Source organism: Sinocyclocheilus anshuiensis, unplaced genomic scaffold (genome assembly GCF_001515605.1).
Source record: "Sinocyclocheilus anshuiensis isolate Anshui unplaced genomic scaffold, SAMN03320099.WGS_v1.1 scaffold1570, whole genome shotgun sequence".
NCBI lineage: Eukaryota > Metazoa > Chordata > Actinopteri > Cypriniformes > Cyprinidae > Sinocyclocheilus > Sinocyclocheilus anshuiensis.
The window spans coordinates 542785-556788 of record NW_015546153.1 but is presented as its reverse complement, the minus strand read 5'-3'; the positions used below and the strand labels follow the sequence as shown (position 1 = coordinate 556788).

General features: G+C 37.2%; 3 protein-coding genes across 4 annotated transcripts in view; all 3 read left to right on the top strand.

Annotated features, from left to right (window-relative positions):
- Nucleotides 1-2582: 2582 nt before the first annotated feature.
- Nucleotides 2583-6396, top strand: p2ry13 (purinergic receptor P2Y13). The gene is made up of 3 exons (XM_016503280.1): nucleotides 2583-2592; nucleotides 2964-3673; nucleotides 6061-6396. Exons 2-3 carry the CDS (start codon nucleotides 2972-2974, stop codon nucleotides 6394-6396), a joined length of 1038 nt encoding a protein of 345 aa, XP_016358766.1. The 5' UTR covers nucleotides 2583-2592; nucleotides 2964-2971.
- Nucleotides 6397-8420: 2024 nt separating this feature from the next.
- Nucleotides 8421-14004, top strand: part of gfm1 (G elongation factor, mitochondrial 1) — a 45473-nt gene continuing 39889 nt past the window's right edge. Inside the window, exon 1 of the mRNA XM_016503295.1 lies at nucleotides 8421-8439. The gene's annotated coding sequence lies outside the window, so the exon portion shown is untranslated. The remainder of the gene's footprint in view (nucleotides 8440-14004) is intronic.
- The window catches only part of mlf1 (myeloid leukemia factor 1), an 18100-nt gene continuing 12826 nt past the window's right edge, over nucleotides 8731-14004 (top strand). For both annotated transcript variants that reach the window (XM_016503300.1, XM_016503299.1), the window contains exons 1-2: nucleotides 8731-8834; nucleotides 11204-11363. In XM_016503300.1, the coding sequence (XP_016358786.1) occupies nucleotides 8788-8834; nucleotides 11204-11363 (207 nt within the window). In that variant the 5' untranslated portion in view covers nucleotides 8731-8787. The remainder of the gene's footprint in view (nucleotides 8835-11203; nucleotides 11364-14004) is intronic.

Here is a 14004-nt window from a genome sequence, read left to right as displayed (position 1 = left end):
CTGACACAGTTTAACTCTGAGTTCTTGTTATATTTTATTACCATTTTCTAAACTATAGCGAATAAACTGTGATAAAAAAGCAGAAAGCGCCTCTCACAGCGCGCGAGTACTCTCTCGCGTCGCATGAACAGAATTACACACAAATTAATGTTGAATTGTCTGTTTTGAGGTCAAAAGACTATGACTAAAACTAAATCAAAATTTGCTGTCAAAATTAACACTGATCTGCAAGATGTATTTTTGAGAGTGTCTGCTCATCTGCAATATGTCTCTTAGACATTTCATATCAGATGTTAAATCGATGTTCAGAAAAAAATATCTTGAAGATGTTTATGATTTAGGATGTATGAAAATCTGCTTTTTCTAAGACGTTTATCAGATGTTTGTACACAGCAGATCAGTTTCCCAGATCAAGCGCTCTTTATCAGACATTTGAGTTTTATTTATTTATTAATGATTAAGTTGAATTACTTTGAATAATTTAATTATATTTGTGCAAACATACCAGACATAGGTCAAACCATTGACGAATTTGGCTGAATTATAAAAGCCAGAAGTGGTTCTAAATAAAGAGCCATTTGGGAGCCGAAAGAGCTGGTTATTTTTGCTGAGCTGATCCAAATGATCCGCATCCATAAAAAGAGTAAGAATTCCCATCACTAGTAGACAGTTTCTTTGTCTCTGAGAGGGATTTGCAAGTTGGCGCCTTTCGATTCCAGCGTTTTGATTGGCCGATGCTGTGGCCATTGTATGGCCCCTCTCTGGCATGAGGTCTATTTGCATAGCTTAAAGTCCATGTTTAGAAAAATGTCTTTAAGGTTTTTCCTATGCAGTATTCACTTTTCAAAACAATTCCAGGTTAACCTACACATTGTGCTAAAAATATGAAGACCAAACATCAATGAGTAATGCTGAACATTGACCCATGCATTCATATATGCAGTATATACCTTAATAGGTAAGGTTGCATACATTGTTGTATCACAAACAGCACTCATTAAGTATATACAGTTCTGTAAATGGAAATGAAGAAGGTTCGTTCGATATTGTGTCCATTTTTTTGTGGACGCATGTGAAGAACTGTTGATGTTTTAATTCAATTTCCACATTTTTTTTCCATGTTAATTGTGGGTGCAAATGTGATATTGATTCAATGACACTAATTTTACATTGTTTCAATGGATGCTTGCTATCTGGTAAGTCTTGCATCTGTGACATTAAGGCTTCATTAAGTTTATGGACTAAGTGCTTTTGGAAAAAAAAAAGAAAAAAACATCCTAAACTGATTCTGGATCAGGCTCTTGTAGTAAACAATTACACTGTCAACAATACATTTTTAGTAGACATCACCACCCCTATATAGGTCAATTGCTATAAATGGATCAAGAGTTAAAAAGTAGGTCAACTGAAGCTTGTGGTTAGGTATAAGTACAATGCACTATATGCATGCTCGCTTCAGCAGTTAGGCTCAGTGGTCACCGAGCAGTGCATGTGTAAGTGCGTTGGTTTAAAAGTCTGGGGTGATTAAATTCTTGCAGGAGAGGTTTGCTTTCCGCTGCTTCTTGAAAGATGTGATGTCTTAGCAGTCTGGGTGCATTCTGCCAAAGAGGAACAGAGAGGGTGAAAGTTTTGGAGAGTGGCTCTGCCTCGTTGTGAAGGAACAACAAGGTTTTGATCATTCAGTGACTGTAGCTGGCGGGAGGGAGTATACACCTGTGGTAGTGAATTGAGGTAGAGAGGAGCAGTTCCAGTGGCAGTGCTGAAATCCACCATCAGAATCTTACATTTGATTCTGGCTAAACCTGCTATGAAAAAAGCAGCAAAAACAATTCTGTCTCTAAAATTCCTTCACTGTGAACTTCTTTAATTTGGAGGGGGAGTTGCTTTATTGTTTCAGGTATATGTCACTTTGCTCACAACTGATTGGTCCAGTTGTGGTTTGCGATCACTTACCCAGAATAAAACCTGCTGTGAAGCAGATTAGCTGTGTAGTGAACACCACTGAAAGCCAAGCCATCTTTTTGATCCCGGAAAAATTGTTTGAGTTTGATCAAACTACATTCAAACTCAAACTTAAACTAGCATATAAAAACTAGCATATAACTGTATAACACAAAACAAAACCCTAATGTACATGTTTCTTCTTGAACAAATACAAGAAAGAACAAACTAATTTATATAAAATGAAATTAGTTTTGATGTTTCATGCATTATTATACAGTAAAAACCATGAATTTGACAATAGAGTAAATTTGCATATAATGTGACATTCAATCATATATATATATATATATATATATATATATATATACACTGTATACACACATATATTTTTGTAATAAAAATTATTTTAAAAAACAAATTGAAAAATAGTGTCATACAATGTAGAAAGTTAATATTTTATCAATAAATTAAATAGTTTTACTATTAATTAGTATAATTAATTATATCAGCGTGTGTGTGTGTGTGTGTGGGTGTGTGTGTGGTTTCACAGAAGCACACTACACTATGGATACAGCTGCCGGAAAGTGTTAAGACATTTATTAATTCCTCTTTGAGCTGTGCTCACAAGTCTCTTAAACGCTTTTCCTGGTGAGTGTTTGTTCTTGCATTCGTACATTTTAATAGCAATATATCTATGTCTGTGTGTGTAAATCTGTATTAGTTTCCACTTCCTTCCCAAATGAACTGCAGTGTGTCAAAATGATTGTCATTATAAGCATACTTTGGTTTTGTTATTTGTCTTCTTCTATTTGCTTTAGCAATGTTTTTTTAATAGAATTAAACAGGAGATTCTTTGTAAAGTGCAATGGTGTGTTCATCATAACTCATTAATTTTCTAAGTGAACATAAACATTTATTCCATTATGTCAGTGTAGTTGTGGTGTTTGTAGCTGTATGTGGATAAACTGTTCAAGTAGTTTCCAATACTGCGTTCAGCTGTATTGACGTTCTTCCTCCAGGCATCAAGATGAACACGAGTCAGGTGAACGCTTCACTCAAGTGCGAGAGGGACACTAGAGTAACGTCTGTACTCTTCCCTTGCCTGTACGCGGCTCTCTTTCTGGTGGCTTTTGTGTTGAACAGTCTGGCCGTCTGGATCTTCTTCCAAATCCACAGCAGCTCAACGTTTGTCGTGTACCTGAAGAATGTAGTCGTGGCCGATCTATTGATGACACTTACTGTGCCTGTGAAGGTGCTGACCGATGCGGGCTTGGGTTCCTGGCAGCTCCGGGCTTTTCATTGCCGGTACTCAGCTGTGCTCTTCTATATCACTATGTACATCAGCATCCTCCTCCTCGGATTGATCAGCTTGGACCGCTACCTAAAGATCGTGCATCCGTTTGGGAAATGTGCTCTTCAGAGGGTCAGAGTAGGTCGGATACTGTGCGCAGTTATCTGGGTAGTTATGTTGTCGCTGGCTCTGCCGAACGTCATCCTGAGTAACCAAATGCCACAGATTTCTTCTGGTGGTAGGCTGCGATGCACCAAGATGAAGGGGAAGATGGGACTCCTGTGGCATGAAGGCTTTAACTACTTCTGCCAGGTTGTTTTTTGGGGTACGTTGGCGCTTATGGTCGTCTGCTACACCTTCATCAGCAGGAAAGTGTTTGAATCGTACCGTGCATCAGAAAGCAGCAGTGACACAGCCAGCAAACAGACCACATCTAAGGTATAGTGCACTTTCTGTTACCCCTGAGAGTGCAAGCACTAAAGTTCTGTAAAGATGCAGGTAATGGGAGATAGCATGTGCTGTGGATAATGACTCAGTGTTGTTGCTGCAGATAAAGTAAGACAGTTGGTTATTCATTGCAGTGTTTCCCGACCCTGTTCCTGGAGGCACACCAACACTACATTTTGGACGTCTCCCTTTCTGACTCATCCATTTCAGGTCTTGGAGTTAAGTTCAAACTAAAGAGTTAAGTTTAGAAATGTGTACTGTTGGTGTGCCTCCAGAAACAGCGGTGGGAAACTCCAATTCAGGGGAATGATGTAGATTAATATAAAGGCATGTTATGTGTCAAATCAGTTAAATCTGTGTCTATATTGCATGATCAAATCTTAATATCAAACCTATATAATGAATTTGGAAATTTGAGAGAAATGCTTAATAAATGCATTATGCTGTAACTAAACCCATTAGATTTTAGCCGACTTAAATTTAGTCGACTAAAACAAAACAAAAATCAGATGACTAAAATATGACTAAAACTAAATTGCATTTTAGTCAAAAGACTATGACTAAGACTAAATTAAAATTTGATGTAAAAATTAACACTGTTTGGCCATTTCTTGTGCTACTCGGAGGTGACTGGGCAAGTGAGACCGACCCCATTACGTCAGTATCAACCCTCCTTCAGGGAACGAGGGTTACATATGTAACCGTGACGTTCTGTGAGCACATGAATGCTTTGGTGTTGGTAGTGTTGCCATAGAAACACATAATTCAGCTCATAGTAGAATGTTACATGTTGTCATCTTGGAATTCCGGTAATTACGACATGGCGTGAATGCAGCTATTCCCCGTGTTGTCACTGTCACGTGACCTATCAGCATCAGTTGCGTCACTCACTGCCATTCAGAAATCCTCTCCTTTGGCTTCTTGGCATTTGTAAAGCGTCCATCAAATGCGCACTTAAGAATTTGTCAAGTAGTAGGTCATCTGGGTGTTTTTTGCGTACTGTTTTTCGAAAACTATGAATTGACACATACATGTTCCAGCTGTGCAGAATCAGTCTTATGTAAGTTATTAGCCAGGAAATGCCTACTTAGACAGGAAGAGGCTGGCATGTCAAGCAATCAACTGTAATTTGATTTGTTTTTTCTTCTGGTATTGGTTTCGTTAGAATATCAGGCCACACAAAATTAATACCCATGGATCCTAATGATATATTGAGGTCATATGAAGCGAAGCGATCGGTCTGTGTAAGAAACTGAACATTATATACAACATTATCACCTGTAATCCAGAGCCTCAGGCAAACGGGGAAGTTTAGTCTTAAAGGGGTCATGAAATGGAGAATCAAAATGTTCTTGATATTTACACGTGAGAGTTTACTCTACAATGAAAACATACTGCAAGTTTCAGAACTCAAACTAACGCCACAGTTTAAAATATGAATTATTATTTTCTTCTGAAATGGCCAGAAGAAATCGTGAGAGAGGTAATGTCACGATGTTTATTATTTGAGTGTCAAAAGTTTTTGTTTACAGCATGTTTTTATAGAGTTGAGCAATATAGCCAATCACAGACATATCTGTTGGTTTCTTGAACACCTCTGATTAGCCGTTGTGTACAAGTTACTCAGAATTCACTCACTGCTCAAAATTCCGGATTTATTTCTTCAATCCAGGTTGAACTGCCCTGGGTTTACCGCTGTTTATGCTTTAGTGAATTAAGCCAGTGACTAAATGATCAACTTCACACTGTTCCTGTTAGCAGAAGTGAAAAAAAAAACAGAAGTTAGAGTGAAAACAATCTGTTCTCTATATTGTGATAATTTTATATACAGAGAGCGAGCAAAGATTGTTATTTTTATAATCGCTAGAGTTTCATTTACACTGAAGTCTCAGCAGACACGTGCCTTCCAACAGAGCATTCAAATCAGCATTCAAACCATTTATGCTAAATTATGACCGTAAAAACATACTTAGATTATATGTGTACCTTAGGGATATATACAATAATTTAAAAAAAAAAAGAATTTTTTGACCCCTTTAATCGAATCAACTTTTTACACAAAATGAGAAACTTTCATTTGGCCTCTTCATTCTAGTGTTTGGTTCACGAATGCACATATCAGCGGCTCATCGGTCTTCGGTCCGAGTCGAACTCTTTCCTCAGTTCAGTGACTGCTGGAGGAACTGGAGCGCTGACTCACTTCATTCATCACAGGATCAGATACGCCACTATTTTGGCTCATTGTCGAATGCTCGAGCCACAAACTGTTTCAGATGGTCTGTTCAGATTCACTCTAGTTGAATTGCATTAAATTCTTGATTTGACAAGTTCCAGTTTCTGGCGTACAGCGTGTTAACTTTGTCTCCTCTCCTCCACAGGTGTTTGTGGTTGTGGGTGTTTTCTTCGTATGCTTTGCACCCTTCCACCTGGCCCGAGTCCCTTACACTCTCAGTCAGATCCGCAACACTTCTGCCCAGTGCTGGGCCCAAAACCAGCTGTACTTTGCCAAAGAGATCACACTCTGGATATCATCTACTAACGTGTGCCTGGACCCTCTCATTTATGTTTTCCTGTGTCGAGTCTTCCGCAAGAAGCTCACTGCTACTCTGAGCCGGTGTCTGCTCCCACACGGCTCTCTGACAGAGACCTCCACCAAAATAGAGATGTCAACCAGAGGCCACTGTAACGCCAACCTGGATTTAGCTTGTCATTAACATCCTTCTCCTCATCATTTTGTAATCTTTTATTTTTTTTAAATAATGAAATAATTCGATTTTTTTTGTACAGAAAAATATAAGCATAAGCTTGTTTTAATGTTCTAAGTATGTAGATATTTGCACTAGAATTTAATAATAAAAAAAATATATATTTATTTTTATTTATTTTTTATTTTTTTGCAGTTTCTGGGGAAACCAGAGATAATGAAATAAAAATGTCTCCATAAAAATGACTCCGTTATCTTACCAGTACTGCACATTACTCTCTTTCTTGCAATTGAGCTGCTAAAAAGTGACAAAGCCTTGAGGGTCAGTTCATGAAATACATCAGTGTTAGATCAACATCGACAGGGTTATTTTCCTGTCCTTAAGTCTGCTTCATTATCAGAAACCACAGCAGTTTTCATTTCCTTTCCAGTAATCTTGCCCTTACAGTCTCCTCTTCCTGTGAAAAGTGTTTGCTATTGGGGCAGAAAGTGTCAGCTTATTAAATGGATAGCTGGTAAAAGTGGGGGAAAACCTTGAATAAAAAAAAAAAATGCATTATATTATTAAAAAAATGTAATCATATAAATTACATATTGTGACCAACATAAAAATGGGGGGAAAGGAGAAAGAGGTTTTCAGAATGGTGGTTCTGAGTTTATACGTAGAGTAAAATGTGTGGTTAATCATATGAAGGGACTTTCACATTTTGTTCTACAACATAAATGAAGTAAACCAAATACACCTGTAGCATTTCTGTGATTTGTGCTGACCGGAATACATGTTGGCCAGTTCAGTATTTGTGTGACTTTATGCTCCTAATGATATTCACAGTGATGCAAATGCACATCGTCCCACCATCAGTGCAGTCAGTGACAAGACAGGAATAATGATCTATTCACAATAAAAAAATAATTAATTAATTTAAAAAAAGGGAAAGACAAGGTGGAAGAAAATGAAACACTTACTCCCAACAAATGGTTTCCTCATATATCTTTGTATGATTGTGAACTCCACGCATCTATTTTTGAGTAAAAGCAAGTGAGTTTACATGATTGACAGATTGGACGACCGTCTTTCAATCTGTTAGCAACTTACATTGTCTTTAAAATGCACGCACACATGCATTTGATGTACTGTCATTTATGTTGTAGAACAAAACATGAAAGTCTCTTTCTGAAATGTTTTTTAATACAAACTCAAATTTCTGAAATCTTAAAGGAGTGTACTGAGGATCCCAATGAATTCTCTGTGAATTTATTACTTATAATTTATTACTTAATTATTTATTTATATGAATTTATTATTTTCTAACCCTTTCCTTCGCATGCTGGAAAAGATCTAGAATAAGATCCTTCCACCGGTGGCATAACATAATCCACTAACTAACAAACAGAATAGTGCATAAACACCTTCATTTCGACTGGACAAAAACAAGTACAAAAACTAGTCAAGCATATATGTTTCATATTAATTTCACATTTAAAAATCAAGATGGAACATTCCTTTGATTAAACACTGATGTTTGTCTATAGCTAGATTACTGATTATTGATTCAGTACACAGTCTGCAGTACAGTAAAGGAGTCTTTCACTGTTCTTTAACAGTTATAATTACAGTCTAGAGTCACTAGATGGCCCAGCTGGTCTGAACACAGGGAACATGCATGTGTTGAAGGTACTAGAAAGTGCAGTGTGTGCTTGCTAAAGCCATATTCTCATGTTAGAATCAGTGTTACTGGAGTGTAACTAACTATGAACCAGAGTCTGTCCAGCTCAATAATGCCTATCTGCAATCACTCTATTAATCAACAGACCTATAAATAGAAAGATCAAGTGGTTCTCAGCGCTGGCATAGAATTACAGCACACAACATGAATGTGCCTTCAACACACTGAGTCATGGAGATATGCATGTATGCAAACAAAACTATCAGCAAATACTTCAGGGACCAAATCTCAGTTAGGGTGAACGATGCTTGCTGCCCTTACCTTCAAAAATAACACATGCATATTCAAACACACACAGACACACACACACACACACACACACACACGAATGCTGTATGTTTAAGTGTAGATGTTGGATAGTGCATTGGCAGAAGGTTAATGTCTGTGCTCTGAGGGAGTTTGTGTTTGTGTGTGTGTGTGTGTGTGTGTGTGTAAAGTAATAATATTACTTTTGAAAGGAGTAACTAGTAACGAGTAATAAATTACATTTTTGGAGTAACGAGCCCAACACTGTTTCTGGCATGCAATGTTATACACATGATAGTTATACATAGTATAATGTTATACACTGCACACGGTGTTGTGAGGGGCGGGGCCAACGCGGACGCGTCCACGCGGCGTGGAGCGTCGATAGAGCCGCGGCGCGTCCTTCTGCGGAGCGTCAGTGCGGCAAGATGTTCAACAGCCTCCTGACACAGTTCGACGACGAGCCCTTCTTCGCGTAAGCCTCACACTTTTATATTAGACAGTCTGCAAATATAACCGTATTGACCTAGTTTTAGAATAAAGTCGAAACACATATCAGTGTATGAGCTATTAAGTTCAGTGCGTCAAAATGTTGTGATTCAAAACATATAATGTTAAGGATTTGTTTCATTAGTTATTTTTTTTAGTGCTATAATGCTATTGTGGTGTCTTTATCTATTTATTGCTGACTGATATGCCATACGCAAATGTAACGTACTAAATTAACATGTATTGTCATATGAAGTAAAAACATACATGAAACCTAATAGAACAAATTGGAACAATTTTTTATGTTAACATATATATCTAGCCTATACAAATATGTATGTATGAATGTGTAATACCTTTTCGGACATATATTTAATGTATATCCATTGTAAAACCAGTCAATAATAATCAAATGTTGATATTATTTAAGTATACAAAATATGAACATACAGATTTTGCTATGGTGATTTTATACAGTATACGTTATAAACTTATATCTTCGTCTACCCAGAGAATGTATGTACAGTATGTGAGACTATATATGGCAATATCACTCTTGATATAGAGCAATATATGTCATATATTGCATTTCCGTATGGGATCGTAAACCCTCAACACTGCTTTGTGATTAGTGCTATAAAACTTGATTTATTTTCAGCTGGTGTGTCTTTCAATCAGCTGTTACTGTACATGTCCTTAACCCAGTCCATGCAGGCTCACATATAAACAGGAGTGTCAGTCTTACAGTAATTTAGTTTAACTCAGAGTCACTGTAGAGGTCAATGCAGGGGTCAGTGTGCTTTATCAAGTCATGTCACTCGGCGGCTGTTCACTAAGCTTACGATTAAATTTCATATTTGAAATCACCAATGAAATCTGACAACAACTGTATCATAAATGTTGTTTTCTTTGCTCAAATAGCGAAGTATTTTTCAGGCTAGATCAGGCAGTGCGCATGCGCAGTCCTCAGCGCACGTCTCAGAGCGTTGACTGTTTCTATAGCAACCAGGACTTCTAACGGCAGCTGCAATGACGCGCTGACTTTACCGATGAGCCATTGGCTCTTTTGCTCAGAAGGCGGGGCTTCGTTCGATAGAGCGGCCATATTGAGTGTTGCATATTTTCCCCATTCAAAACTATACGAGCGGCACGTCTTCGGTATTCTATAGTCTTTGGCTTTATCCCATTGTGCTGTCAGTTAGAAAGTGTAATGAAGTTTCTTGTCTCTCTTCTTTCTGTTCTTAAGTAGCTCATCAAGGTAGGCACGTCTGTTCTCAATGCATGCAGAGCAGTGCTTCTCAACTCCACACTGAACGACTACTGTCTATCATACAAAAGTAACAAAGACGTCCTTAAAATCGAACATTAAATTGTATAATAAAGCAATAAGCCCCAAGAAGCCGTGGTTTACAGTGAATTTATAACAGCTAAGGGCCGTTGTTAGGTACAACGCGAAGCGGAGCTGTTATAAATTCACTGTAAACCACGGCTTCACGAGGCTTATTGCTTTTATAAAACTGTTATTCCATATACGTAGTAAGGTTTCACAAAATAAAACAGAGCAAATAAAGTGTAATGATATTAATAAAAACAGTATTCTTCCACCAAACAATGTACTGTAGCTGCTCAGAAACAGTTGTGGTTGCCGAGCAACACACAGAAGTAAACAAAGGTGTATGTTTGTAGAGTAATTTACAACAGCTTCGAACGCGGCTCAGCCAATCAGAATCAAGGACCGGAACTCTCCGCTTTATAACATTAGCATGAACTACATTGGCCCGACAGTATGGAAAATTATAAGCATGACACAGACTGATTGGGACAGTTTGGATGACTCTCAACAGTCAGTGATTCACTGCACAACACACACAAATCATGTCTATCCTCACTGTGAATCTGTATTTAATGTAGTGTTAATGTTAATCATATTTTCTTTCTCATGGTTTTTGAGAACGAGGGCATGTCCACGTCGACATCTGGTGTCGCGACTCATCCGAACTGAACAAGATCTATGATTGTCACTCCTCTCCAGTTGAGAAGCACTGTCACAACAATCAGAACAATATTACCAACACAATGATATTTTTTATTAAAGGGATCATATGATGCTGCTAAAAAGAACATTATTTTGTGTATTTTGTGTAATGAAATCTGTTTATGTAGTTTAAGGTTAAAAAAACACATTATTTTCCACATACTGTACATTATTGTTTCTCCTCTATGCCCCGCCTTTCTGAAACGCGTCGATTTTTACAAAGCTCATCGGTCTGAAACGAACACTCCAAAGAGAAAGGAAAAATTGAAATCGCATCATATGACCCCTTTAATTGTATTCTGTCTGGTCTCCTTTTTTAGCGACCCGTTCCAGGTGCATCATGAGCGCATGCGGCAGATGATGAGGGGTTTCTCTGACCCCTTCGGTCAGGGCTTCATGCCCAGCATCACAGACGGACGTCACAGGGGTCACAGGGCTGCGGCTCAACCCAACACCAGCCCGAACGCCCGCAGCGACCCAGTGAGTGCCGGAGTTTGCTTTTGCTTGTCTTTCTTAATGGAAACTACTTATTCTTCCTTTAGACTGTGTTGTCTAATCTCATTGACCCCGGAGCGGTTTATACACTTGGCACTTCCCATTCTAGATGCACATGATCAGGGTTTGAAATTAACACCCGCCAAATGCGGGTAAAAATCAGCTGTGGCGGGTAACGCTGTCAAATCACTAGCCAATTTGGCTGGTTACTTTTCATAAGTTATGTTCACTCATTTATTTCTTGGGGAAGTTCATGCAAGCCAAATCTGCGCAGGTTTAGCGCACATACTGAACTCGTGAGACATTATGACATTATCGAGTATATTGCAAAAACCAAACAAAACACCTACAGAGTGTACGCATAAGAGACATGAAGTCTGGTTAGACCAACACAGCTTTAGAGTGCGTGTGCATTTAGCATGCTTCAGTCTATTAATATGCATTAAGAATGATCACATAATTCAAGATAAGGGGGCAGAAAATGTATATATTTATATGATTTCATACAGTTAATCAATATCACACGAAGAGTGCCGTTTTTTGTTTTTTTTAAAGCATGGTTACAAATGTGATATTGATTTTATACAACAGTTCAATAAACAATAAGTTAATATCAAGAGACTTACGTTTTAGACACCATATTGGCTGTTTTTGCTCTATTTCGCCAACAAAATAATTCCAAACACAGTCACAGCTCTGTTGTGTGTCTCTGAGCAACATGACGGTGTTTCATTCCTGAATGAATCACTCTTTAAATGATTTGGTTCAATCGCAATGACTCACTTAACAGCGACTTGCTGCCACCTACTGGCGGGTTTAATTGTTTTAATTTTAAATTTCAAGCATCTTTTGATTTTTAAAATAATTGCAAATGTCAGTATTCAACATTTCATGTTTAAAATATCAAAACATTATTTATGCATTTGTAACTGCAGGTTAACATTCCATGTCCCTCTAAGCTGCAATAACATGTGTAAATACATCTAAATGCCACTTCATATGCAACTTCTGCAAAGATTAATTTTGTTGATATTGATTTCATTTGTTTAGTAACAGCGTAAATGTATTATTATTATAATTGACTGATTAAATGTAAGAATTTGACTCAAAAGATTTTAGAAAAAATGGCTTTATAAAGGTAAAAATGCCCATAAAAGGTAAAAATCAATTTAAACTTATTGGAAAAGATTAATTAATATCACTGACCACACAGAATATGAAATATATATCAAAAACTTTAGGAGTCAGCTGTCCACGGTAGTCCTTATGATATCAGCACAATAACACACTTATTGTCTAATTATATTTAACGATAAAATTCCAGAAAATACTGAGATATTATTTTTTGTCAATATCGCACACCCCTAGTACTGACACAAAATGATTTGCAACGGTCGCTTTGTCACGCCCAGACATCCTCAAACTGTTGGTTTATTTATGTTTTTTTTTGTTTTGGCTAGTAGAAGTTATGAATGGCCGGTAACTTAAAAATTTAGTAGCCAAATTGGCTGGTGAGTGAAAAAGTTACTTTCAATCCCTGCACATGATTATCATAGTATCACAGAGACTGCAGTCCAGACCTCTCTCCAGTCGCACATGCCGTCCACACCGTTCTCCTCAAACACTTCTTCTTCACTGGCCCAGTTTCACAGTGAGGTTCACGAAGGACATGTGGCAGTTTGGTCGGAGCTCATATTATAGCGCAGTGGACTGCTCGCTATCAAGCGCTTTTATTTGATGGAGTATTTATAGACAACTGGAAGGCTTTGTTCTACTGACACAGTTCTGACACTCACACACACACCTTTACTGGAAGCTACACACCACACTTTCTCAAGTTACTCAGGTTTAGGTGATTGTTCACATTAATAACTATGAACAATAGTGTGATGTTCCTTTTTGGTTTAAGTTTTTCTGTGCCCTCATTTAGTTCCCCAGTTTATCTCCCTGGTTGTTAATTAGCTCCTCACCTGTTTCTGTTCTCCTTAATTATGTTCCTCTGATTATTTAAGCCCTGTATTTTCCTCTGTTTCCTTGTCTTGCGTTAATGTTGGACAATGTTAGATAACTCTTGTGTTCTTCAGCATTCTTTGTAGAATCTTTATTAAATACTTGATATAACATATATATATATATCATGTTCACATGTGTTATAGACAACAAGTAAAGTTTTTATTCAGTTATGACATATGTGAATGTATTTTCTTGGATTGAAGGTAAAATTATAGGGCAGAATATAATTTTTATGTTTAATATATATATTTATATTTTTTTAATGTATTTTTAAAAATGACCAAAAATGTATTGGTAGAAAATATATTTCTGTACATATATTTTGAAACATATTATTGCAAATAATTTTTGGCAATGTTTTTGTGTATTTTAATGTATTTTTTAAAATATATTTGAATTTTTTTTTTTTGCTGTATGGGCTGGATATTTTATTTTTGTGTATTATTACACACAATCTGTTAGTATTACAGTATAAAAATTGCCAGATAAGCTATAAAAAGCAGAAGCATTTTTAAATTTGAATCAGCATTAGTAAAGTAATACCGTGATGTATAGATCCTATAAGGTTTATTGGGGGGGGGGGGGGGGTTGGGGGGGGGGTTAATTTGCATTA